We start from the raw sequence: 24,825 nt of genomic DNA, 5'->3' as shown, positions 1-24,825 counted from the left end.
GCGCTCCCAGCTCGGAATGACAGGTCTCTGCTGTGGGCTCTGCATCAAACAAAGGCAGCTGAAAAACCCCACTGAGGAATGTTTTAAAGAGCAATTCCTTTCCCCCCCTTCTTCCCTCCTCCCAAGCCTCTCTGGTAATCATAACTATAAATAACTAGTATAAGATGTCCATTCCCACTGAGCCTTTCAAGTCGCAGGGAGCCACTGGGAAGGGGGCACTGCTCGGGAAGACACTGAGGGAATTCCTGGATCCCCTGAGGGGTATTCACAGGCCCAGCCCTGTTGTCCCTGTGCTCCTCCCAGAGCAGACAGGAGCTGTTTGGACGAGCCATCCTTCCCTGACTCCAGCCCAGCATCTGTTCCACCCAGAGCAAGGATGTGCATCAGCTCGCCAGGGAAGACCCCATCCAAAAGGATCTGTGTCACTGCAGAGCCCTTCCCAGCCCCATCCCGTGTCCTGCTGCCAAAAGACCAAGGCTCAACCACGTCAGGCAGTGGGAAGGATTTTGGGAGGCGCTGGTGGAACGTCCTATAACAGCAGGTTGCTGAGGAGACGTTACCTCACATGGCAGCATCAGCAGAAAACCCTCGTGCTGGTGGAGCAGCCAAAATGCTGGGCGGACAAAACACTGCAAGCCCGGGGTGGGTTGTTGTTGGTGTTTTTTTTTTCTTTTTTTCCAGCCAAATGTTGTTTCATGCTTTAATGGCAATTTTCAAGAAGGATATTAGCGTGACAACTCATGGAAGTGGCGGCCAAGTTCCTGCACCACTTCCAGGATCTGTGCCTAAAACAGATTTCACAGGGGTGCAGAGGAAGGGGCTTGGATCTCTGTTCTTATGGCTAGCTGCCACCTCAAATGAGTCCTGCCATCCCTAAAAATCAAGAGGGGGTAAATAGCACCATGTTAGAAATTATTTTCCTTGGAGAACATGGGATTCTTCAGATTATCTGAGGCACCAGGTGGGCTGCTTTATTCTCCCTTTGTTTCTAGTGAAATATGTTTACAGATTTATGAAAGGAATTTCTGAGCCTCAGAGTGGTTCATGTGTTCCTGTACTAGCAGTGGAAAGGATGGGGAACCTTTAAAACCCCTGCCCTGTTATTGCAGGCACCATGAGATATAAAATAGTTAGGGGTCCTCTTTGATGTCTCTGGCTGGGATGAGCTTTAGAAACCATCCCAGTGAGGGTTAGAACAAGGAAAGAAAAAATTGGCTAAACCAGCTGCTCTAGCAAAGCAGAAGGCAGTCCCTGCAGCCCTCAGAGGACATGCACACAGAGACCTCCCCAAATCCAAAAAATAAGTCTGATGCAATTAAATATGTTACATATTATGATCTTCCTCCCCTAGAAATAACAAAAAACTGCCAAAGCAAAGAATTCTGCTCCTGCCTTTCCTGCTCATGCAGAAGTCCCCTCGGGCTTCACGGAAATTTTGGACTCACAAAATGCTGCGGAACAGGGGCCCCATGGCACTGTGTAATAAATCTTAGAAGTTAACAGCCAGAACTGTGCCAAATGTGATGGGTTCTGCTTTGTGCAGGATCATGAAAATAATACATTCTGGCTCAATAAGTCAGGCCTGATGCACCAGGGCGAATGGTCCACTGCTGCTGCTGCTGCTGCTAAATGGATTTTACATTTTTGTCTCCCATGTTTGAGGTCTGGGATTTGGGGGGTCAAGGCCCAAGGCTCCACCTCAAGGCCAAGGCCCAAATCTCCCCATATTCCTGAAGGGAAATCTGAATTTCACCTTGGACGTAGCACTGCAGTGTCACCTGGAATGCAGAAAGCTGAGGTGTGGCTGCCCCACACATCTCAGCAGGGGCCAGTTCAGGGGCAGTGACTGTGCAGCAAATGGGAGATGGGAGAGTGTAACATTGGGAATAATGCAAGATGGAACACTGATAACGTGGGGGACTCCGTGGTAACTTGGAGAGTCCTGCCCAGGGGAGCAATGTCTCATTGGAGGTATCTCTTTAATGGAGTTGGGAAAAGAAATAATGAGACTTTATGGATTAAAACTGAAATTAAACCGATAAACACTCCACAGACAGGAAAACCAACCATCCCAAGGATGCTGGGAACACTCCACAGCCCGCCTGTCCACAAGGACGGGGGGTTGCACTCCTAAGCTCAGGTCTGCAGCTTTCTGGAAGAGGCAGGAGGCAGAAATCATCATCAGGACAAGCTCAGCAGCCTCAGCTCCACAAGCAGGATGTCCAAAGGAATCCCAGTGGCCTTGCAGCCTGTGAATCTATTAACTAAACCTCATTACTACGTAATAACTTTTGTTATTTCGGAACAAACCTTGTATCTGGCTAATCCGGTTTGTTACAGAGCTGTCCATCCTTCCCTCGAACAGGAATTAACTTCTAAAGGAATTAAAAGGAGGAGGAGGCTGCTGAAGGGGTCCTCAGGGGTATCTTTTTATAGCTGCTGGCTGCCCCCTCCTCTCCCTTTTCCACTCTGTGTGGTATCCTTCCCCACTGCTTCTGTCCTTTTCTGCCTGCCAGGCATTGATTTGTTCCCGTGTTGTTCTAATGGAGCTTGAAATCAACGTGACTTTGTTGTTGGTTGTTGTCATTGTTGTTCACATCTTTGTTTGGGGTTCAGCATCCTCGCAGAGGCCAGGGCAGCTCGGGAGCCGGCGTTAGCAGGCTAAATACCTCCTTAGCAAAGGATCCACAAAGGCTGTGTCTGTGTCCACATAATAAAGGCTGTTACAAAGAGCAGCAAACCGCTGCCTTCCCTCCTCCGGCTCACCAGCCCTTGTGCTGGCTCTGAATCCCCTCGCTTATCAGCGCACACAGAGGGTGTCCAGAACAAGCTCCTTCTTTCAGCAGGCCCCGTGAAAAACGCTGGAGCAGCTACACCCGAGGCGTAGAGGAGGAAACGCTGTAGTATCTACACCCCAGGCATCGGGGAGGGTAAATTTAGATCCCCCCGCGATGGCCGTGTCTATTCGTGGGAGGGTATTTCTGTGTGTTGTATCTGGTGGGTGGGCACCTGGCACTGACAGAGGCACGGCCCGAAGGGGATCCAGGAACAAGCCTCAAGTCCACGAAACCCGGGGCGCTGAGGCAGGAGCACCTCGGGAAACCCACAGAGAGGCGCCCCTGGGCCGCGAGATGCGCCCGGACACGGCGAACAAAGCCCAGCTGCCACCACAGCCGCCAACATCTGCCAACAGCTGGAGGGGGCGGGAGCCGCGGGGGGCGAGCCCGGCCAGCCCCTCCCCGCCCGTTTTTCCCGCATCCCCGCATCCCTGCAAAGGGTTAAGGCTGCGCCCTCCTTCCGCCGAGCGCTGACATCACGCGGGAGAGGCTCCGCCCGCGGGCCGTGCGTGTGTTCTCCGGGTGTGCGAGTGCGAGAGCGGCCCCGCCGAGCCCCGCCAGCCCAGCCCGGGCACCCGCGCCCCCCGCCCCGCGGCCGGCCCGGCCCCCGCGCCCCCCGCCCGGCCATGGAGCACCGCAGCGAGCCCCGCATCCCCCTGTGAGCCCCGCCGGGCCCCCCCGGCGCCCCGCGCAGGGCAAGGGCAGCGGGCGGGGGCTGCCGAAGAGCCCGGAGCCACGGGAACCGCCGCAGCCCGCGGAGGGCTCTGCCTCGCCGCTCTTTATTTGTTTTGCCTCCCTTTTTTTTTTCTTTCTTCTTCCTTTTTTTTTTTTTTTTATTTTTTTTTTTTTTTTAATAGCATTTTTTCCCCCCGTCCCCTCCCCTCCCCTTCTCACTGTGCTGCCCCGCGGATGTGCGGAGCTCCCCCCCCGGAGCCCTCTCGCCCTCCCGCCGTCTCTTTGTCCTCCCGCACCCACCTACGTTTTTTTATATTTTAATTTTTTTATTTTTTTATTTTTTTTTTTTTCAACCCGAGCCGGAGCGCCCCGGCGGGGGGGGGGGGGGGGGGGGGGGGGGGGGGGGGGGACCCCGCGGGGCTGCTGCCAAGACCGACCCCTTTGCCCATCGCTCCTAAGGAACTCTCATGGCTTCACGGCTGCAGACAAGTTGCCGTGCATCGTGGTGGACTATCGGAGTTTGCATCCTGGCGGCCGCGCTCCTACCAGGTGAGACGGTCCCCCCGGGGGGCGGTGGGCTCCGCCGGGGCTCCGTGGGGATGGGGGGCAGCCCCGGAGGGGGGCTGCGGGCTGCCCGTGGGGGGAAAGGGGTGCGGGGAAGGGCGGCACCGGCGTTTTTGGGGTGCGCGCCCGGGTCTGGAGCAGGTGTGGGAGCATCTGTGCGAGGGTGGGAGAGGGTCGGGGCCGGTGTGAGCCCCGGCTCGGCTCGGAACAACACGCCCGTTTGTTTGGGAAGCAGCTGCAGGCAGCGGGCTGCGGAGCCCGGGGAGCTGAGGCCGTTTGTTTGCTTTTTTGGATCGAGCGGCGTCTGGCGAGGCGCGGCAGCCAGGCTTCCCGGGAAAGGCGGCCACGAGGCAGGGCACGGAGCGCAGATGTTTCGGGAGGAGCGATGGAGGGTTTCAGCTCTCCAGCATCCCCGAAATCCCCGCTCCCCTTCGCACACACACTTCCCACGGGCTCCTTTTTGCGGAGGGGCTGGACCGCTCCCAGGTTTCGGAGCTTCCTTTCGCTGCTTTTGGGCTTGGCTGCCTGACGGCACCTTATTCATCGCTTTGGTTCCGATCCATCCCTTTGGTTCCGATCCATCCCTTTGGTTCCGATCCATCCCTGGGAAGGAGGAGATGGGCAGAGCTGTGGATCGGCTGCTCCCCAGCTCCTTGGACCCAGCCGGGCGGTGGCAGAACAGCCCGTGTGTCCCCTCCCGGGGCTCGGTGCTGCCCTGGGCTCCAGCACAGCTCTGGGAAGCGGGAGAGTGACCCACTTTGGGAAGTGCCCTGCGGGGACTCATTTATTCTGCTCCAGTGCAGAGTGGGTTAATGCCATCCTGGAGGGCTTTCCGGAGTCGGAGCCATGGAAAAGGGATCGGCAGTCTGGGTTTACAGTTTGTGAATGAGCCGGGAGATGCAAATAGAGCCGGTGGTTGCCTTTTTGGGACTAGGCTGCTGGTGGCTGGGGCGGGAGTGCTGGCAGCGGGCACATGTGCCACCCCGGGTCGGCATCCAGCCTTCTGCAGGGGTGAGAGGCAGCCTGTGCCTGCAGCAGGAATGGGATCTGCAGCTGGAGAGAAGTTGCAGTGAAGGGAGGGTGGAATTGCCTCCACTCCTCCTCTGTTTGGGCTGGGGCTGCGTCTGAGAAGAGCAGCCAGGCTGGCTTGGGCTGTGACTCTTGAGATGTGGCTGCAGATAGCAAGGTCTGAGCCAAAGGACGGGCCATCAGGGGAAATGCCAGGGCCCAGAGTTTCCTGGTGCTGGCAAAGATTGATGATAACACCCAGGGCACGGGAGATAACAGGGCACAGTGACTGGATGGTCCGGCTAAAATGGATGAGGACAGAGGTGAAATGGGAGGAGGGGGATGGTCCAGTAACCAGGGGGACTGTGAGAGAGAAAAGGTTAACAGGGTGACGAGAAACCAGGGCTGGGTATGGCTCTGTATTCCCAGGACAAAGGGATCTGCTGTGCATTGCAAAAAGAGGTGAGGGAAGGGACAGCCTCGGGCTCCCTGTGCTCCCTGTGCTGCCAGGCAGGTGCCTGGCTGGGCTCTGGCTCCTCACAAGATGTCTCAGAACTTTCCATGCCATTCTTCACCTGGTCTTCCTTCCTTCTCATCCTTCCACCCAGCAGCCCCAGGCAGGAAACCCTCCCCACAACCCCCGGGAAAGGCACAGGAGGTGGAGTAATGCCGTGGTGACTGAGCCGGGCAAACCAAAAGGGATTTATGCTCCCCCTAGTCCCTCTAGGAATTGCTCTCACCAAGGAGACACACAGTGACCCTGACTCAGCCTGGCATCTCACCTTGTCCTGCCAAGAGAGACTTTTTCCCCCCCCACTCATCCCATTTTTGGCTGTTCCCAAGGCTTTGCTGCCAGCAGTGGAGCAAGCTTGTCTCCTGCCACTGCAGTAGCGTGGTAGTTTGTCTTGCACTGTCCCACTGACAGCTCTGCCAGGATCAGCCAGTGGTGCATCTAGTGGTGCCTTGCCAAGCCAAGGGGACAGCCAGCTCCGCAGTGTTCCAGGAGGATAATCCTTCCCAAACCCTGGCCCGGGATCACCAGTGCCCTGCAGCCTGTGTGGGCGACACTCTCGGCCGGACCAGTTTGGTGGTGGTGGTGGGTGCACCACAGCTGCAGGAACATCTGAGCCCGTCTTACACATTTATTCATTCATTTCTTTAGTTGGTTTGGGTTCGTTTTGGGTGCGCTGGGGATGGATCCAGAGCTGCAGGGAAGGACCAGCACAGTGCCGTGCTCGGTGCTGCACACAGACACAGCAGACTGGCAGTCCTTGCTGGACCCCAGGTCTGGGTGCCTTTATCAGGCAGGTAATGCCTCAAGTTCAAGTGCATTGTGCCAATTTCAGCTGAGGAGATATATATATATTTATATATTTTTATATTTTTATATTTTTATACTTTTATATTTATATATTTATATATATATATATAAAACAAGCCATATGTAAGCTTCGAATGCAGACGAGCTTACTTTTCAAGGAGGGGGTAGGGGAACTCAGGATCCGCTACTATAAATGAATAGGAGCTGTGGAATTGTTGGCAAATGTGGTTTTCTCAACCTCCAAGAAGGATGAGAGGAAAGCAGGAGGCACTGCTTGCTTTCTGGGAAACCTTTCATGTCCGTCTGATCGATGCCGTTTCATTCTGTTCCCATCCACGTCCGCTGCCTCCCCCTTCACATAATGTTAGCTTTTTTTTTTTTTTTTTCCCCTGATAAGGAAATAAAAGTTCCCTGCTGTAAAAGCTGTAAGGAGGCTCTTATAAAAATCTGCTTTACAAATTATCTTTAACGCGATCGGTTCAATCGCCCAGAACGGATTCAATTCGTGGCTCCTGCAGCCTTCGGTGCACATCTGCCCATCCATTTGGAACCAGGTATCAACTCACGCTACATTAGGGCTTCCAGATACTGATACCAACAGGGGCTCCTGCAAAGCCCTGGGGGAAGGGCCAGGAGGGTTCCACGGCAGAGTTGAAGAACACTCGCAGTTAAATTTATGCTTTACAAGTCTTAACAGTCTGTTTAATCCCTGCCCTGAAACTCGGAGGGCTTGAGGTGCAGCCACCCAGAGCAGAGGCTTCATCCTGTGCTCGGTCCTACATCTGCACATCTGGGCCTCTGTTTCCAAGTGCTCCCCTCTGTCTGGGGACAAATTCCTGTCTGCTGTCGCTGGGCTGCCTCCTGGGCTCCCAGAGGGGCCTGTGAACACTTTGCAAAGTGCTTTGAGATGCTCTGCAGGGGAGAGCTGCAGAGGTGGCTGAAGCTTTGACACGCTGTTTTTCCATCAAAAGCAGCATTGCCTGAGCTGTAGTGACCTGGAGGGCTGAGGTCAAGCTTGGCTGCAGCTGGAGGGAGGGTTCGTTTTTGGCGAGGTACAACAGCTCTCTGGAGTGCTGGGAATAGTCAAAGTGTGTCACTGCAGGATCTGGTCCATCTTGTACTTTATAGAGCTGCTTTAATATCCCACAGCAGCTTCCAAAACACACACACACAAAAAAAAAACAAACCCAGTTGCTAGAGTCTTGTTCAGCCTTTGGTTTGAGTTCTTATTATTTTTTGATTTCTCCCTGCCTGTCTGCTCCCAAAACTCAGAAATGACAGCATGGGGCTATTTCAGGAAGGCAAAGCGTGTCTTTTGCTGGTGTTTTCTCGTTAAACCTGGCTCTCTGCAGCCCAACCGACCCGTCGAGTTTTACCCCGGTGTGCTGAGCTCATGGGTGTGTGGGTGAGGCGACAGGCTGTGTGAGAGCCAGCTCAGCCCACGAGCAGGAGGGCGTCTGCCCCGTGGCCAGGGCCAGGGCTGGCCCTGCTTGCTGCTGTTTGCTCTCTGAACCAGCAGAGTTAATCAGGCACGAGCTGCCAGCCCGGTGCACATGGAGCCGTCGGCAAAGAGACCGTGGGGGCACCCCCACATCCAGCAGCACATCCAGAGGGTGCTGGGAAGGAGCCTGTGGCTGACAGGATGCGGGTGCTGGCAGAGCCTGGCGCTGCAGCTGGACCAGCCACAAAGCCCAGCTTAAAGGGAGGCACCGGAGGGATCCTTTGGGCACCGCTCACACCTCGCCTGAATCACCAAGGGAACCAGAAGAGCCGGTTGTCCTGACCTGCTTCCCAGGCCTGCTCTTCCACGGGCACCTCTGGCCCTCTGCTAGTGCCACCGAGGCTGGGGACAGCCCGGGGGGAGAGCAGTGAGTGGCCACCACCAGCCAGGGGAAGGCTCTTTGCCCTTCTGCAGTGCCCTGAGGGGTTACACAGGAATGGTGGGGCAGCACCAGGGCAAAATGATTTTTTAATCACCGGCTCCCAGAATGGTTTGGGTTGGAAGGGACCTTAAAGATCATCTCCTTCCAACCCCCCTGCCACGGGCAGGGACACCTCCCACTAGACCAGCTTGCTCAAAGGCAAGTTTTTTTGGAAGAGCAGGAGCCAGGCTGCCTGTGGGTGCTGCAAGGATGAGTTGGTCAGTCCTCATGTGGATGGCCACAGCCCTCAGGGCCGCTGAGAGAGGCTTTGCCTCTTGCAACATCATTGCTCGAGGTGGTGGTGGCTCTTGCTCAGTGCCTTTCTCAGCCCAGCCAGGCTTATCAGTGCAAAAAGCAGAAGAAACAAATGAGGGAGGGACAAAGGTACTCCAGTCTCACAGCCCCCAGAGATCCTGCTTCCTCAAATACGTCAGATTAAATCAGGGCAGCCCTGATAAAGGGTGAGCTGGTGCCGCCAGCCACTGGAGCTGGGACCCAGTTTGCACTGGAGACACTCATTGTGTTAATTACCAGAGCTCAGCCATCCCAGCACGGAGAATTCCACATCCAGGGCTCCCTAACCCACATTAGTGTGCCAGGTGAAAATTTGTTTAACTAAGGAGGGAAACCTCTGGTGATACATCCTCCTGCTTTCCTCCTGCCTGCTGTTAAGCCACAGATATTCTCCTGGGTGTACAGTTTTGTTTGCTTCTCCTGGAGAAGGTTTAGTCCAGACTAGATTGATGCACACACTCACGTACCCTCCCAGCCGGGTTTCCAAGGGGAACCCCCTCTTCCCATAGCAGAATAAAATGCAGAAGTATCACTCGTGGGAGGAAGGACAGTTTCCCCTCAGTCTGTGACTGAGAGCCCGTGGCAGCCAGGCAGTCACCTCCCTGTCCTTCCCCTGTGCCACCACGCTGGGTTTAAAGTCCTGCATTTCCAACCCCATCTCTGTCACACTGAGAAACTGGAAGCGAAACTTGCGGGTTCAAGGGCTGCCCTTCCCAGCACTGTGTTATTTTATCTGCCCTGTGCTGTCACTTCTGCGTGTCCCAGGCTCCAAGGGCACCCCAGGGACACGTGGGGAGTTAAACACCTGCTCCCCATCCCGTGTTCCTCCCCGTCTGGGGGCTGGTGCAGCCGTTTGCACACTCTGGCTTCAGCAAAGCTGCGGCAGCTCTCGGCTCTGCTGCAGTCCCAAGGCAGACAAACAGCAGCTACTGGGCACGGGAGGAGGAGAGAGCTTCAGTCTCTTGCTGTTCCCCAGCCTGGGAGGACAGGAGGTCCCAGACTGGGGAGGCACAGGGGAAATCTGGCTCAGTGGTCCCTGCTCCCTTCAGCATCTCTGTGGGGTGCTGGGGATGGGTGAGGAGGAACGGACCCAAGTTGATGAACCATCTCTTCTCCATTCCCCCACCATAAAGCAGTCCCTGCAGGAGGTTTATAATCCTCCTTTGACATTATTTAGAGTGATGCAAGAGGGAAGCCTTTCTAAGCACTGTCTACCCAACTCTGCCTCTCTCCCTCGCTCTGCTCCTGGCTCTGAGCCAGACCAGTTGGGGACTGGTGTAGGCACTGCTTTCCATCCCCATTCAGCCCACAGGCGGGCAGGGAGAAGAGCATAAGAGAGGCAGGATCAGTGTGGCTCTCCTCCCTGGAAGTTAAAACCCGGGGATGGGGTTTTCTGTTCCCCATCCCAGCCGATTTTCCCTGCTAGCTGCGGGAAACAGCAAAGTGGCTCCATCTGCTCCCAACCATGCAGGGATGCTACAGCTGCAGAGCAGGACCTGCAAATCACATCCCTGCCTCGGAGCAGCGGCAGGCACCAGATGGACCACCTGGCTAGGAGACAGCAGGTACTCCCAAGCCTGGTTAGTCAAGAGGACTCAGCCTCCATCTCTCTTCTCAGCACTTCTCTCTCTACCTGGGGAAACGCTGACATCAGGCTGAGCTGGAGTCCATTTTTCTTTTCTCGTGGAGGATCCATTCCTCCCCTCCCCGTGCTAGAGCGAGGCATCCAGAGGCTTGTCCAGAAGTGACAGGGTGTCCATGCAGCTCCCAGCCAGTGGCCAACATCCAGCCTTTCTGCTCTGGTGACGGGAGAGAGCCCTTCCCAGCACAAAGGCCTGTCTGTGCAGGAGATGAGGGGGCTGGAATGAAGTGCTGTGTGGCCACCTGAGAGCAGAACCAGCTTTGTTCTCTGTGTGAGGCTACAGAGGGGCTGCTGCAGTGGAGGGTCTGGAGCCACATCCCATGGACCCAGTGGGGATGCTGCATTTCAGCTGGTATCTGCCTTTTGCACTGAGGATCTCACACGTGGCAAAAGCAGGTTTCATTTCTTATCCCCTGGCAGGAGACCCTCTGGACTGAGGGGATGCTGCTGGAGGAGCTTTTCACTGACCATTCTCACTGTCCCTAGGAAAGACAGCCCAAGGGGACAGTCTGGGGGCAGGGTTCTGGCTGTGGGCTCAAGGTCTGATGGTGATGTGTAGAAGAGGCTGATGTGACTCAAGAGCTCAAGCAAAGGCCTGTAATTAGAGGTTGTTGTGCTGAGTGTCCTGACAAAGCCAGGGGTTACAAATGGTCTGTGATGGGCAGAAGTCATAGACCCAGGGGAGAGTTTAATCTGATGAGCAGAGTTTACTGGGAGGCACATACAGAGGGCTGGAGAGTTGAGGAGGAAGGTCAGGGTTTCTGTCTACTCCTGATTTCTGTGTAGAGCAGCTTTATACAGCGTGGTTATGTTGGTCTGTGTGAGGAACTGTGGCACTCAGGGCAGGGGAGAGCAGCAAGGGAGCAATGAACCCTTGGCCTGTCCTTGAATAGCCCAAAGAAATGAGCCAGCTCAGCTCAGAATCCTGTGACAGAGGCGTTATCAGTTCTGGGGAGTCATAACTCACCCCTCGCCCAAACCCACGGCCCTGAGGGAGGTTCCCCCTGCCTTGAAACATCTCCTCGTTCTCCCACTGAACTGGGACTAGAAATAACACCATACAAAGCCTGCAGTCAGGAGGACAGTGTTTTCACTGGAGAATTAAAGCTGCATCAAGCTATGGCTACTTTTTTCTTAGGAAGAGGCATCTAATGGGCTTTACTCTTTGACTTTTCTTGGGCAGGATAATCAGCAGAGACCCCTTGTAGGCAAAGCCCAGAGTCACATTCCTACCAGTGCTGATGGCCTTCCTAGCCTGGGGGTGCCAAAACTGGAGGAAATGTTAAGGACAGATAATCAAGGTCAATTTAGGAGCTCTAAGAAGATCTCCATTCTGGAGAGGTTGTATTTCCTTGCTGCTCTTGCCTGTCACCTCCCTTAGCCAAGGCCTGTGCCATGTGGGAAGCAGTGCTGTTTTAAGAGCTGCAGCAGAAGGCAGCAGCGAGTGATTTTGGTGGTGCACAGCAGAGACAACTGCACAGGCTGTTCATCCCTGGGCCTGTTTGTGCTCTTCCCTTTGCCAGCTGCACCAGCACTGGCTGGGGACCGTGCTGGAGGAAGGGATGTCTCTGGATATGGGGGAGAACCAAGGCTGTGCCCATTTATGGCCTCGAAGGATCGGGGATGTGTTGCATAGCAGCATCCTTGCCATGCTGTGATTTCCATCAGCTGCCAGTTTCCATTGGATACAGGACCCCTCTTGGCTCTCCAGCAGTGCTGCTGGGTGCTCTCAGTCTGAGCACTGCACCCCACAGCCGGGCAGGATGGGAGGTTTTGCTCGGGAAGGGTGAGTTCACTTTGTGCCCCAAGGGGCTGAAGAAAGGGCAGTGTCAGACCCCCTTCCTGCAGGGCAGGAGGGCTGGGGCAGCCCCCCAGTGCCTGTGTGCTGAGCTAGGCTGGTGTGGGAGCAGGAGAGGCCAGGAGCAACGTGTGTGTGAGTTTTGTGAAGAGACTTTTACTAGTGATGGGGCTGAGCTTTGCCAAACTTATCCCATGCTCGGGTTCAGGGAAGGTGGGGGAGGGCTTATTGGGATCGCCCGCAGAGGGAGTGATTACAGCTGGCTCTGATCTTCAGAGGCAGCTTGTTTGGGGATTTGCTCGGTGCTGTGATGCCTGATGGGTGTGCTCGTGAATCCCTTTGATAGGAGCTGAATAGGATCCTTTTGGGAGGATGGCAGCAGTCCTGGCAAGGGGTGGGAGGGATGGGAGGGAGAGAGGCTTGCACAGAGCTCAGCTTGTGAAAGGGGGAATGTTCTCAGTGCCTGGGAACCCAGCAGGGAATGAGGAGCAGGATTGAGTTTGGCAGGAGGAGGGATGCAGTGGTTGCAGGGGAGGGCAGTTCCCTGGTAGTTCATCTTTGGGGTCCTCCAGGAGAGCCAGGATGAGAACTCTCACCTTAGTACACCTCCCGTGGCAGAGCTGCCCTGCAGCCTCATCCAACTCCTCATCAGTCAGCTGTTGGCAACATTTCCTAGATGACCACCAAAAAAACCCACCCCACCCTACACAGGGAAGGAACCATGGACCAGCTAGAGGATGGCAAAGTATCAGAAAGGAAAACTGGCCTGGAGATCCTGCACAAGGTGGTGGATGGATCCCCTGCCCCAAAGGTGTCCTTGGCACATCAGGGACACGCCGCTCCAGTGGCCAGAACACCTCGTGGGCTCTGCCCTGGCTCTGACTCCAGTGCCATGTCCTTCAGTTGACACCCTCCCTGCGTCCTGGTGCCCATCCCTGCTGTGCCTGGCTCCTGGCCCGGCAAACCAGCCTGCTGCTCCCGTGAGGGTGCTGCTGTGCTGAGCCACGTCAGCCCAACTCCCATGGGACATTATCCCAGACACCAAGCGAGCAGGGACAGTGCAGGAGTCAATTTGCATTTGTTGCTGGTTCAGTCAGGAAGGAACCTTTATCCCCTGACTCCCCCAGTCCTTCTGGGAGTTTGATTTCTCAGCTCACAACAGAACGACGGTGGTAGGAATGAATTCTCTGGGGCTAATATTGCCAGCTATCACACCGTGGAAAGAAAATTCTTTCTTTCATGGCATGGCAGGAACAGACTTTCAAAAATGCACCCTGATTTTTAAATACCCTTTTCGCCTGTGGTGTAAATACTGAAATGTGTTTTTCCTCTCCCCTCTCTCTCGGAGTTTAAAAATATCGCTAGCCCGGGGAGGTGCATCTTTCAGTGAGATTTATAACGGCTGCTCTCAAGTGATGTGGAAAATGAGCCTCCCTCTGCCCCATCCAGCCTGGCACCTTCCAAGAATTTATTTCCTTTATTTGCGTGGAGCCTAAGAATACTTAGAGGCTACAGCTCCGCCCAAGCACTCTAATTATTTAAGTTTTGTTTATGGCCAGTCTCTGGAGAGCTGAGTAGGTCCGGGCTGCTGATCCTTCCCTCCTCTGGGTAATTCAGCCCTGCATTACTGTCGTTAGATAACGATCAACAAATCATGGCTGCTGTATCTTTTGCCCACGATGGATCACCCTGGATGGAGCAGGACACGTGTGGCCTCCTGGGTGAGCACAAAGCTGTGGCTCATCGAGTCCTGCTCAGTGCCCTGTGCCCGTGCCGAGCTGCCTCATGGCTTGGCCAGTGATCCCTCGCTCAGTTTTGGCTCTGGCAGCTGCTGGGAACCTGCTTCCATGGGGGTGGCTGAGCACTGCTGGGCAGGCAGGGGCTGGGATTGCCAAGAAGATAGTGAGGAGGAGGAGGAGGAGGAGGAGGAGGAGGAGGAGGAGGGAGGTTCCTTCTTTGGCATGGCCAGGTGAACATTTGGGTTCTGCTGGTGGCCAGTTTCCACCTCTGTAGCCAAGCTGGCTGCCTCTGGTCTTACCCTGATGCTGCACCCCCTTCCCACAGCACTCCTCCATCCCCATCTCTGCCTCCCTGCTCTGCCCAGCTGGGGGGTTCAGGCCATCTCTCCCCTTTAACCTGCTTGACCAAAGGCAGGCTGGAGAGTTTTGGCGGTCAGGGGCTCGTCTCCCACCCCTGTGGAAAAGCTTCCCAGCCTCAGGAAAGCTCCCTGATCCGGAGGAATCTGTAGTCTCTGGGAGCCTCGTGGCTGCTCCCTTCACGCTCCGTGGTGAAGAGACAGCGAGAGAGATTTTGATTACATTATGACAAGCAATAGAGAGATGGAGTGAGAGCTGCAGTCTGCCTATTGTAATTCCAATTAGGAGGGGTAATGTGGCCAAAGCCTGACAGCTGTATTGATCCCAGCTTTGTATGGGGAGGACCTAGAACAGCAGTTTTCCAAGGTCCCCGGGGCACGGGCCGAGCACAGGAACAGCTGTAGGGCAGGGGAGGAGGAGAAGGGCCTGTTTTTAGTGGAGTGCAGGAACAGGCAACTGCATCTCACCATCCAGAGTGCCAGAGCCAGCCTGCTAGTTAAACTCTCTCTGGATTTACCTCAAAATCTGTGCTGCAAAGACCCCTTGAACCCCTTCAGGATTCCTTTCCACCTGCATGATGAAGCAGGTTTCTTCTTGATGTGCACATGGGATGAGTTTGTCGAGCCTCGGTTTCTCCCCTAGACAGAGTGTACCCGAGGAAAATAAATCAGCAGTGATCTCCCTGCCAGGGAACAAAAGCTGGGGGCTACATGGGCAGGGGGAGGAAGGGGGTGTTTCCCTCTCACACTTGAAGGCAACTCCTCAAGGTCAGAGCTGAGCCAGGCTGGCAGGGACTGTGGGCAGGCTGTTTGTGCAGATGCTGTCTCAGCTGTACCCTTTCTGTGGCGAAGGGGAGGACTCCAATTTGCAGTTTTGCTGTTATTGATCTGAGACCTTGCACTGCCTCTAAACTCGCTTTGGAAATAAAAGGCTGAAATCATTCTCTTTAAGTATATATATATTTTATTTTTTTTTTGTATTCTTGACATTTCAAATGCTGCCGTGCCCGTGGAGTACCTTACAGCACCTCAGTGGAAATGGGAATATCTGCTGCCTCACACCAACTCCTACCAGGCATGAATCAGCTTTTACTTAGAGGGAAAGAATGGCCTGGAGGTGATGGCAAAGGCAGGCTGAGCTCAGAAGGGCTGGCAGCAGTTCTTGGCTTTGCCACAAGCTCCCTGGAATATCCTTGGCCAGCTCCCTTCACCTCTGAGTGCCTTTCCTTGTCAGGAGCTGCTGGTGGCTGTCGGTGGCCGTCCCTCTCTGCTGTGCTCACACTGCCCCGTGTCTGCAGGGTGCCTTGCACAGCTCATCTTCCCAACCTCACTCCATCCGAGCAGGAGACCACTTACAAAGCACAGGGAAAGGCGACTCCCCTTTATTTTGGCATTTTCCAGGGCCAGGGATTTTAGAAGACAGGAAATCCTTTTGTGTAGATCAGTGTACAAATACTCTGTCAGTGCAGACACTGGACCCAGTTTGTGGCTGCTCTGAGTGTGTGATGTGTGGGTTGACATTATGGAAGTGGGTGAACATGGTCCATTGGCTTCCCTGCCTGGTTTAATCCAGAGGTCTCTTGATTTCTCGCTCTGCTGGTTTTGCATTTGGGTCACTTCTGGTTTCCAGTCACTGTCTGGGGGGGCTGCAGGTAGGTGAGAGGTGTGGGCTGGACATCTCTCCACAGCCCTGCTGCCCTCCCACCCACGCCCTGGCTCTTTGCTGGGCAGCACTCCAGGAAAGGCTGTGGCAGGTTCACATTGTGCCCTGTCCTGGGTGGCTCTGTGGGTGTTGAGGCAGGAAGGATGTGATGCCATGCCATGCCAGGACAGCAATGTGAGCCTTCAGATACCTGCAGTGTGTTTTGCTTTTGCCCATAATTTCCTGCATGGCTGTGGGCAAGGTTCCTGACACTTCAGCTGCCCCGTGCAGGTAACAGAAATACCCTTTGTTCCATGAACAAGCACTTCCAAAGCTCTGTGGTCCATCAGAGGGGACAGGTAGCAATGCAAACCCAGGCCTGAGGAGCCATGCACTTGTGAGCCATCACATGGCACTGATTACAGTTGCCTCAGACAGCAGATGGATTTAAACAAGTGTCTTTGTGCTATAAAAGCTTTCTAGTCTCTCTCCTGGGTAGATCACGATTTTAGCCATATGCAAGAGTCTGTGACATTCCAAGGCTGGGGGGAACTGCCCTAGGAAAGAACCACAACGAGCCATTGTGGCCAAAGGAGCTGCAGGATGCACTGAGGGAGGGAAAGGAGGTTCAGAGCCAAGCTCAGAGTAGAAGCAGCAGACTCAGCAGCTGCCTCCAGCCTGCCCACAGAGTCTGTCTGCACCCTCCTCCTCATCCCTGCAGCCCCAGTGCACCCCAGCAAAGCGGGCTGGGAGCCTTTCAGACCAGGGGAGTTCTTGCAAAACCCTGGTCAGGACAGAGAGAGAGAGAGCGAGGGATGGCCTGAAGTTCGATAATTGTTAATTATTGCCCAAGCTTCCCACGAGACCTTCTGGGAAGAAGACATGGCTCTCTTTTGCAAAGGTGTTTCGTGGAACATTAGTCTCTGTCCTGGCCACACTAAACCCTTTCACTCCTCTTCTTTCTGCCTCCAGTGGGATTAATAAAGAGCTGCTGGAGAGCTTCTTATCTAGCAGCTGAATAATGTTTGCAACACAGGGAGGGGAGGCAGCTCTGCTCCAGGAAAGGGAGCAGAGGGAAAAAAACTAGAGATGGGCTACTGGGGCAGGGGGAGGGTGTGGGCCAGGCTGGGCTGTGCTGGCGCGTGGGAAGCGGGCACGGCTGCTCCTGCACCCAACCTGTTCTGCAGAGAAAAGATGTGGGTTTCCAGGGCTTGGTGGGGTTGGGGAAGAAAGGGCTGAACCCAGAGTGAAAATAATGTCTGGGAACCCTGTGTGAAGGAGAGGAAGCACTGGGAAGGGGTGCTGTGGACAGCGCAGCCCCATCCACAAGCAGGAGCCTCCCCTGATCTGCTGCCCTGGCACGGAGCTCCCTGGCACAGCTCCCCTCCTCTCCCCAGCAGAAGTGGCCACATCCAAGCTGGCACCAAGTGCTCTGGGAGCCCTGGGGCGAAGGGCCACACCTGAGAGGCAGGACGGGCTCTGGTGCTTCCCACGGGTGTGGGCTGGGAGCCGGTTGGGCCGGGCTGGTTCCCCGGGGCAGCATCCCTGTGAGCGTGCCAGGGCCGGGGAGAGGGAGCAGCTCAGTGCAGGGGAAGGGATTGCTGTGAGGCAGGAGGGGTTCAGCTCCCAGCATGTTCATCTCCCACCCTGGGACTGCCTGCTTTCCGTCTTCTGGCTCTGGAGCCCTGGGAAACGCTGCTTCCCAGGTGGGATGAAGCCTCACAGGGACTCCGTGGGCAAGGAAAGCAGCTGTCTGGCCTCTGTGGGGCTGGGGACAGGGCTGCAGAACTCAGCCAGGATCCACAGAGACTTGGCTGGAGCTAGGGAAGTTGTGATAATGGTGGTAACAGCTCCAAAACTGGCTCTGGAGAGCAAGTGGTGCTCTGGGTTTTTCAGGAGGAAATGGGCCTGAGCAGATGAGACAGCCCGTGCTAAGGTTCCTAAAGGAAAAGCCACTTGTTATATTTTTTTTTTCTTTCTTGCAAGAGTGTTTCTTGATGTCTTCAGCCTGTGTTTCCCCATAGAGAGTCCTTTGCCTTTGCAGGCCCAGGCAGCTCTGTAGGCTTTGAAGTGTAGCTTCACACTTGCTGTTTTCCCCAAAAAAAACCAACCAGTTCTGGGGCTGAACACAACAAGCTGCATCAGGTTTGCAACAAATCCCATGAGGAAAGACAAGGTTTTTGCCTCTGAGAACACCTTCTACTCCCTGGGTGCCTGGGACATGCCTGGCTGCTTCCCTCAAATATTCCAGAGGAGCCTTGGGCATCTCCAGGAGGGCTTGGATGTTGTTTTCCTGCTCCAGAGCCCCACACCACGGCCCCACGTGGTCAGGCCTGATGGTTAATCCCCAGGGAGATTAGTGGCCGAGTTTTATCTTCACCCAGCCCGGATCTCATCCCGGTCTGGTCAAATGAATCCGTCTGGGAAACACAGCAAGGTTTGGAGAGCTGAGCCCTGAGCTCAGGGAGGAGAAGGTCTGTCCCCTGTGCAGTCCCCTGGTTTAGGGATGAGGTGGGCAGGGAGATGCTCCAGATTGCTGGGAAAACGTGGCTCTTCCCACAGCCAGGGAAGCCCAGGTCGTGGCTGGTGGCTCCCAGAGGGTTCAGGCCCCTTGGGGTGGGAGCATCCCTGTCCCTCCCTCCTGCAAGGACACCCCGAGGTGGCACCAAGCCTGGGAATGTCCCCGTGGCTGGAAGATGAGGGGGAGCAGCGTGAGGGGGTGTCCTCCCTGTCCCCAGGCGCGTGGCCCCGTGTGCTCCCCTCGAAGGGGGATTTGGTTGCCAGGACCATCTGTTCTTTCGGCCCGTTGCCATGGCGACGTGGTGGCTTGAGATGGGCTGATGAGCCGCGGGGCCGGGGGGGACGCCGGGAAAAAAAAATCCAGGCAGGAAAAGTCGTCTTTTTTTTTCTGCCCTGGGCGGAAATGAAGAGGAGAGGGAGGGATCCTTCTGGCTCCTCCCTGTGCCCCCCTGCAAGGCTGTCCTGTCCCCAGGCTCCTCCTGCTCTCCCCTTATTTCCCTTCCCACCTGTCCCTTTCCCTGCGTTTTAGGTGTCCCATACAGGTGTGTGGCTGTGCAGGTGAGGGCTGTGAGCCACCCTGGCGTGGCAGCAGGCAGTGGGCATGCTGTGAGAGGGGGCTGTGGTGCCCCTGGAGCAGCCACACCCGGCTCTGCCTCTCCCCCAGCCCTGGTGCCATTCCCCCCGAGCGCCCCCAGAATCCTGGAATGGGTTGGGTTGGAAGGGACCTTAAAGGTCATCTCATTACAACTCCCTGCCATGGGCAGGGACACCTTCCACTAGACCAGGTTGCTCAGAGCTCCATCCCACCTGGATTCATGGGAGAGCTGTTGGATCCCCCCAGAGCCACGGCTGTGTCCATGTCCCACCCCTTCCCCACTTCTGGCTGGGCTGGTGTCTCCCATCCTGAAGTCACTGCTGTGATGCCGAGCACAAGGATGTTCAGGATGTCTGCTGGTGGTTGTCCTCATGTCCTCATGCTCAGCCCAGGCAGTGGGAACAGGATTTTGGGTTCCTCCTTTTAGGTCTCTCCTCTCCCGATGCAAAACTTGTGGCTGCTCGGGCGGGTGTGGGCTGGGATGTGGCACGACCTGGCTGAGCCCAGCCTGGGCAGGCAAACTGGGCACATCCCCTCACCTTGCCCCTGTGTGCAGCCAAGAGCAGTCTGGCAGCTTGGTTTTAATGCAAAGAGTCACTTGTCAGACCAAGTTACTCCCAGTCTTCCCACTAAATAAGCCTGGAGTGGAGTGAGCCTGGTGAAAATGGTGCCCTGCTATTTGTGTGCGTATGGCTCTGCCTGCCTGAGTGCATTTCAAGTGGAAATGGCTTTTAAAAAAAAAAACAAACAAAAGAGGAAACAATAAATAAACTATCTGCTTGTTGACAGTAAGATCTGGGCTAATGTTTGACAGACGAAAATGAAATGAACGCGAGGTGACAGATTGACAGAAAGACAGACATGTTTTTGTGCTGGTTTAGCATCCTGATAGAAACAGAAGATAATTCAGGTTGCAGAGGAGCTGGGGAGGTCACCTGCCTGCCTGCTGAGGCAGATGGGTGTGCTAAACACCTGCTGTCAAGAACTCAATACCCCTAATCCCCCCTCACCTTGCAGCAGACAACGGGGGGAAGCTGGGGGGGAGCTCTGTGGTTCAGAGATTGGGCTCGATGCTCTTGGAGATCTTTTCCAACCCTAATGATTGTGTGATTCCAAACACAGAGCTCCTTTTTGGGCAGGATACTTGCTGCAGAGGCAGTCTGGGGTTTTTGATGATGAGGCTTTTTGTTTGTTTCCACTAAATCTGGGGAAGCGGGATCGATGCGGCGGGTTGTGTCTGTGCACTCTGTGGTGGAGTCTCTCTGTGCTGGCTGCAGTCCCAACTGGGAGATTTTCCCATCTCTGGCTTTCCCCCTTCTCTGGACACATCTCTGGACGTGTCTGCTCCCAGGGCAGGAGGCGACAGGAGGCACTGCAGGTTGGATGGGGCCTTGAGCAACCTGGGCTAGTGGAAGGTGTTGGAACAAGGGTTGGAACAAGTCGGTCTTTAAGGTTCCTTCCAAGCCAAACTATTCTGTGATTGTAGGATTTGGGGCCAGGGTCAAGTCTTGAAGATAAGTCTTGTTTTCCCAGCGAGAGCTGTGGGAAATAAAATATCAGATCTGAGGCTTCACTGGCCTGTGCTGGGAGCTGAGAGGAAAAACCAGAGGCTCACGTGGCCCTTGGGAGTGCAGAGCTGGCTTCAAGTCACCTTTCTCTTCCCCTTGTATCCCAGATCCGAGTGCAGCAGGACTGAATGTCACCTGTTCCCTTGTGAGCAGCGATTTACAAGCGGCTCATCCTGCTTCTTGTTTGCAGAGCAAATGCCCTTTTCCTGTTGGCTCTGCCCTCCCTGCAGTGGGGAATCAGCATATTCTGGTCTTGAAGCTTCTCCCAGATTTATGAGCTCGCTCTTCACCTTGAGAGTAAGGCTCCCTTGCCCTGGGAAAGCTTTGAAACCCAAAACACCAATTGCTGACTTAAGCAAACACCATTGATCCTCCTGGAAATAAAAATTCTTTCTTTTTCCTTTTTAGGACGCTGGTGGTTGAGGTTCTGTTGTTGTGTCCTCTCTGTATTTCTCTTTTTCTCTGCAGAAATTTGGAGCCCCAAATGGTTCTGAGCAAAATCAATACCATTTGAAAAGAACTCATCGATAGCTCTTATGGGTGGATATTTCCTCTTTTCTAGAGACCAAGAAAAAAAACCCACAAAAACCTCCTCTCAGTTTTCCTCCTCTCCCCTTGAAAGGCAAGGTTCTTTAATTGGGTTTTAATCTGAGGAAGAGGAGAGCTGTTTGCATTGAATTGGTAATAGGGGATAATATCTTCCCCTGAGTGATGGGTTATTTGATCCTGTGCGTCAGAAACCTGAGCACATGGCTGGGAAATTGGGTGGGGAGGGGGGATCCCAGCGCTGGCTCGGGGCCCAAACAGAAGCACAGCTGCTTTTTTATTCCCAATAATAATTAGGAATAAGATGGGGGAACAATCACCTTTTGTCCTCTTGCTCCAGGGGATCGAATGATCCAGGGGAGAAGCTTGAGGAAAAGCTTTCAAAGATGCTTTGAGTGCCAGGGGGGCTCACATGGGGCAGTTTTGGTGTGGGGACGTTGTTCTGACTTTGATTCTCACCAGTGTCCCACTGGCTGTGACTGCAGAGGGACAAGCATTGACCTCTGTGGCTCTGTGCCTCCTGCACACACTCACCATCCTTCCATGTCCCTAAAAATCCCTGGCAGGCCCCTGCCAGGCCCAGAGTGGGCTTTGAGAAGGGTGCTAAATCAGCCAAATCACCAGTTCCCCCGCTCAGAGTGTGAGGAGCCCTGTGAGCACCACGGAGGGGTTGTGGCGAGATCCAACGTGAGGAGCATTGACGTCAGCAGCCTGTGGATTTGGGATGGAGCTGGTGCACTCATGCAGGAGCTGCTGGGGGGCATTTGGGTCTGGGAGAGCCGTGCTGGCTCCCTGAGCTCCGAGCCCAGTGAAACGTGCTCTTAAATGCCTCCTGGCTCCGAGCTGACTCAAGCACACAAGGGAAACTTGTTGATGTGGATGACACCGTTCGTTCCTGGCTGGTTCTGTTTGTTTTGTTTTTGTTTCTTGCTGCAGCTGCCTTTGGAGCAATAAATAGCTGTGGAGCTCGCTTGTGGTCTGTGCAAAGTAGTTAATATTTAATCAGAGGTCTGGAGCTGGATTTGTTCGGTTGGCAGAAAGATAAAAATTGCTTTTCCTGGGTTTAGAGCGAGGCAGAGAAGGGGGCCAGACTTTCCGAAAAAGCCCAGGGTCAGCTTTTAATTAATCAGTTTAAGATTGGAACACGCTGGTCAGTGACAGATTTTCCAAACACCTCAGCTCCCAGCAAAACCCTGTGATAAATGCCAAAGCATCTGAAATGACTGGCACTCAGCACGCCACTGGTGGGAAATATTATTTATAGAGTAAGTCCTGCTGACACACGCTAGCAAAGTGTTATCTGCATCCACTCCTCCTCCTCCTGCTCCTTCTTGGGGTTTTCCTCCAGGTCTGTTCCCATGGTTGGATTCTGCTCCCCAAGAAACAGGTGAGAGGGATATCCTTCCCACCACAGGATCTGGCTTCCCTCTGGCTGTGTTTGTATTAGAGATCCAGGCCTTTGATGACTGTTCATGTAGAAACCCTGTTGCAAACTCCTGAGGGAGAGAGGCTGAGCTTTTATTCCCCCATTAGCAGTTTTTTCCCACCTTTCCAGCAGGTGTCCAGTTGGACTCCACGGCCAGGCTACCTGGAAGGACACAGGTACACCAGGCTAAGGAACTGGCTGTTCCCCCTCTTCCCAGGGAGGGAGGAGTGAACCCTGTGTGCTCTCAGAGCCAGCCAGACCCCACTGCACTGTGTTAGCAGAGAGCTCAGTCCCTGTTTGAGGGATCCCGGGGCTGGAGGGATCCCCAGTCGCTCCCACTTGCAACATTTCCACGTGGCCTTCAGCTGGTTGTGAGGATTTGGCCATCCCTGGAGTTCTCCAGTATATTTGGGATTATTATCCCTCGGGACTGAGCAGTGGGATGGCCAAGGCTTGGCCAGCTGGTGTTTTCCCTGTGTAGGAGGGCACTGCTGATCCGTGAGCAGGACCAAGCACCAGCACGTCAGCTCTGATTCCCGACGGTCAGAACAGCATTCCAGCTAAAACCCAGCGACTGGATGAGCTCATGGATCCAGCTGGCCACCTCCAGGGGCCACAGCCTTGGCAGGGCTTGTTTCTGAGGGTGCTGGACAGTTGTGCAAAGGATGGAGACCTTGGTGCTGAGCCTGTTGGTTGAAACTCTCCCTGCTCGGGCTGAGCTGCCCCGGGGGACAGATCCCTTCCTGTCACCCCATGGGATGGGGGCGTGGGGGGTTCAGGATGGGGATGGGAGTGTTGCAGGCTGGAATGTGAGGGGTGAAGGATGGGGGTGTGAGGGGGGAAGGATGGGGATGTGAGGGGTGCAGATTTGGGATGTGAGGGGTGAAGGACAGGGTGTGAGGGGTTCAGGATGGAGATGTGGGGGGTGCAGGATGAGGATGCAGGGATTGCAGGGCAGGGATGTGAGGGATGCAGGATGGAGATGTGAGGGATGCAGGAGGAGGATGTGAGAGGTGCAGGGGATGTGAGGGATGCAGGATGGAATATGAGGATTGCAGAGTGGGGATGTGAGGGATTCAGGTCTAGTATGTGAGGGGTGCAGGATAGGGATGTGTGAGTTGCAGGATGGGAATGTAAGGGTTTGCAGGATGGAATGTGAGGGTTTGCAGGATAGAATGTGAGGGTTTCAGGATGGGGATGTGAGAGTCGCAGGATGGGGATGTGAGAGTTTGCAGGATGGAATGTGAGGGTTTCAGGATGGGGATGTGAGGGTTGCAGGATGGGGATGTGAGAGTTTGCAGGATGGAATGTGAGGGTTTCAGGATGGGGATGTGAGGGTTGCAGGATGGGGATGTGAGAGTTTGCAGGATGGAATGTGAGGGTTGCAGGATGGGGATGTGAGAATTTGAAGGATGGAATGTGAGGGTTTGCGGGATTGGGATGTGAGGGTTTGCAGGGTGGGGGCATGAGGGTTGCAGGATGCAGTGTGAGGGTTCACAGGATGGAATGTGAGGGTTTCCAGGATGGAATGTGAGGGTTTGCAGGATGGGGATGTGAGGGTTTGCAGGATGGGCACTCCGAGGTTTCAGGATGGGGTTAACGCTCTGCACCAAGGCATCCTTTGTTCCGGGCGGGCTGCTGAGGTTTGGCAGTGGAGCGCTAAGGAGCGAACGCCACCGAACAGATCCGTCCGCACTTCGTGCTGCTGATTTTCAGTCTCAACAGCTGTTCCGTTTGGAAGGGCTGAACGTGCACTCCGGCTTAGCGGCAGTCAATTAAAAATAAACCGGGGCAGAGCATCGGTGTCGGAGCCCAGCGACGCTCATCGGGCATAAAAGTTGCATCCTCCCAAGCCCGGGTTTTCGCTCCAATTTGCCACGGGCGGGCGGGATGCAACCGGGAGCTCTCATTAGCATGGAAATGCTGTTGGTTGTGTCGAATTCCCGGCCCCGGCGCTTTGTTCCTGCTCCTGGCGGGAGCGGGGATGAGCCGCCCCCCTGCCCCGCTGACCCCCCCTTTGTGCTGGGGGCGGTGGGGAGGGGGACAGAGCTGTCCCCCCGCGGGGTGACACTGCCTGGCTGCCCCCGAGGATTAGCCAGCAGCCAGTGGACATCTGCAAGGCAGTGGGGAGGGGGCAGGGAAGCGCTGCTGCCTTTTGTTCTTGCTTTTTTTTTTTTTTCCTTCCGTGGCCAGAATATGGCCATCCTTGTGGGATTTTCCCCCCTGCTTTCCCAAAACAACGAGCAAGGGAAGCTCTGGCTTAGCCCCCTCACCTGCAGAGGTGAGCATCCTGCTGTCTGGGATGCACAGGTGAGCATCCTGCTCTCTGGGATGCACAGGAGAGCATCCTGCAGTCTGGGATGCACAGGAGA

At 55.0% G+C, this 24,825-nt stretch overlaps 1 protein-coding gene across 3 annotated transcripts in view; it reads left to right on the top strand.

Annotated features, from left to right (window-relative positions):
• Window positions 1-3,456: 3,456 nt before the first annotated feature.
• The window catches only part of NECTIN1 (nectin cell adhesion molecule 1), a 97,054-nt gene continuing 75,685 nt past the window's right edge, over window positions 3,457-24,825 (top strand). For all 3 annotated transcript variants that reach the window (XM_027655534.1, XM_027655536.1, XM_027655535.1), the window contains exon 1: window positions 3,457-4,061. In XM_027655534.1, the coding sequence (XP_027511335.1) occupies window positions 3,980-4,061 (82 nt within the window). In that variant the 5' untranslated portion in view covers window positions 3,457-3,979. The remainder of the gene's footprint in view (window positions 4,062-24,825) is intronic.

The sequence above is a fragment of the Corapipo altera genome, unplaced genomic scaffold, assembly GCF_003945725.1.
Source record: "Corapipo altera isolate COAL_440 unplaced genomic scaffold, ASM394572v1 71, whole genome shotgun sequence".
NCBI classification, from domain to species: Eukaryota; Metazoa; Chordata; class Aves; order Passeriformes; family Pipridae; genus Corapipo; species Corapipo altera.
The sequence above is the reverse complement of the archived record's forward strand: the minus strand, read 5'-3'. Positions and strand labels throughout refer to the sequence as shown.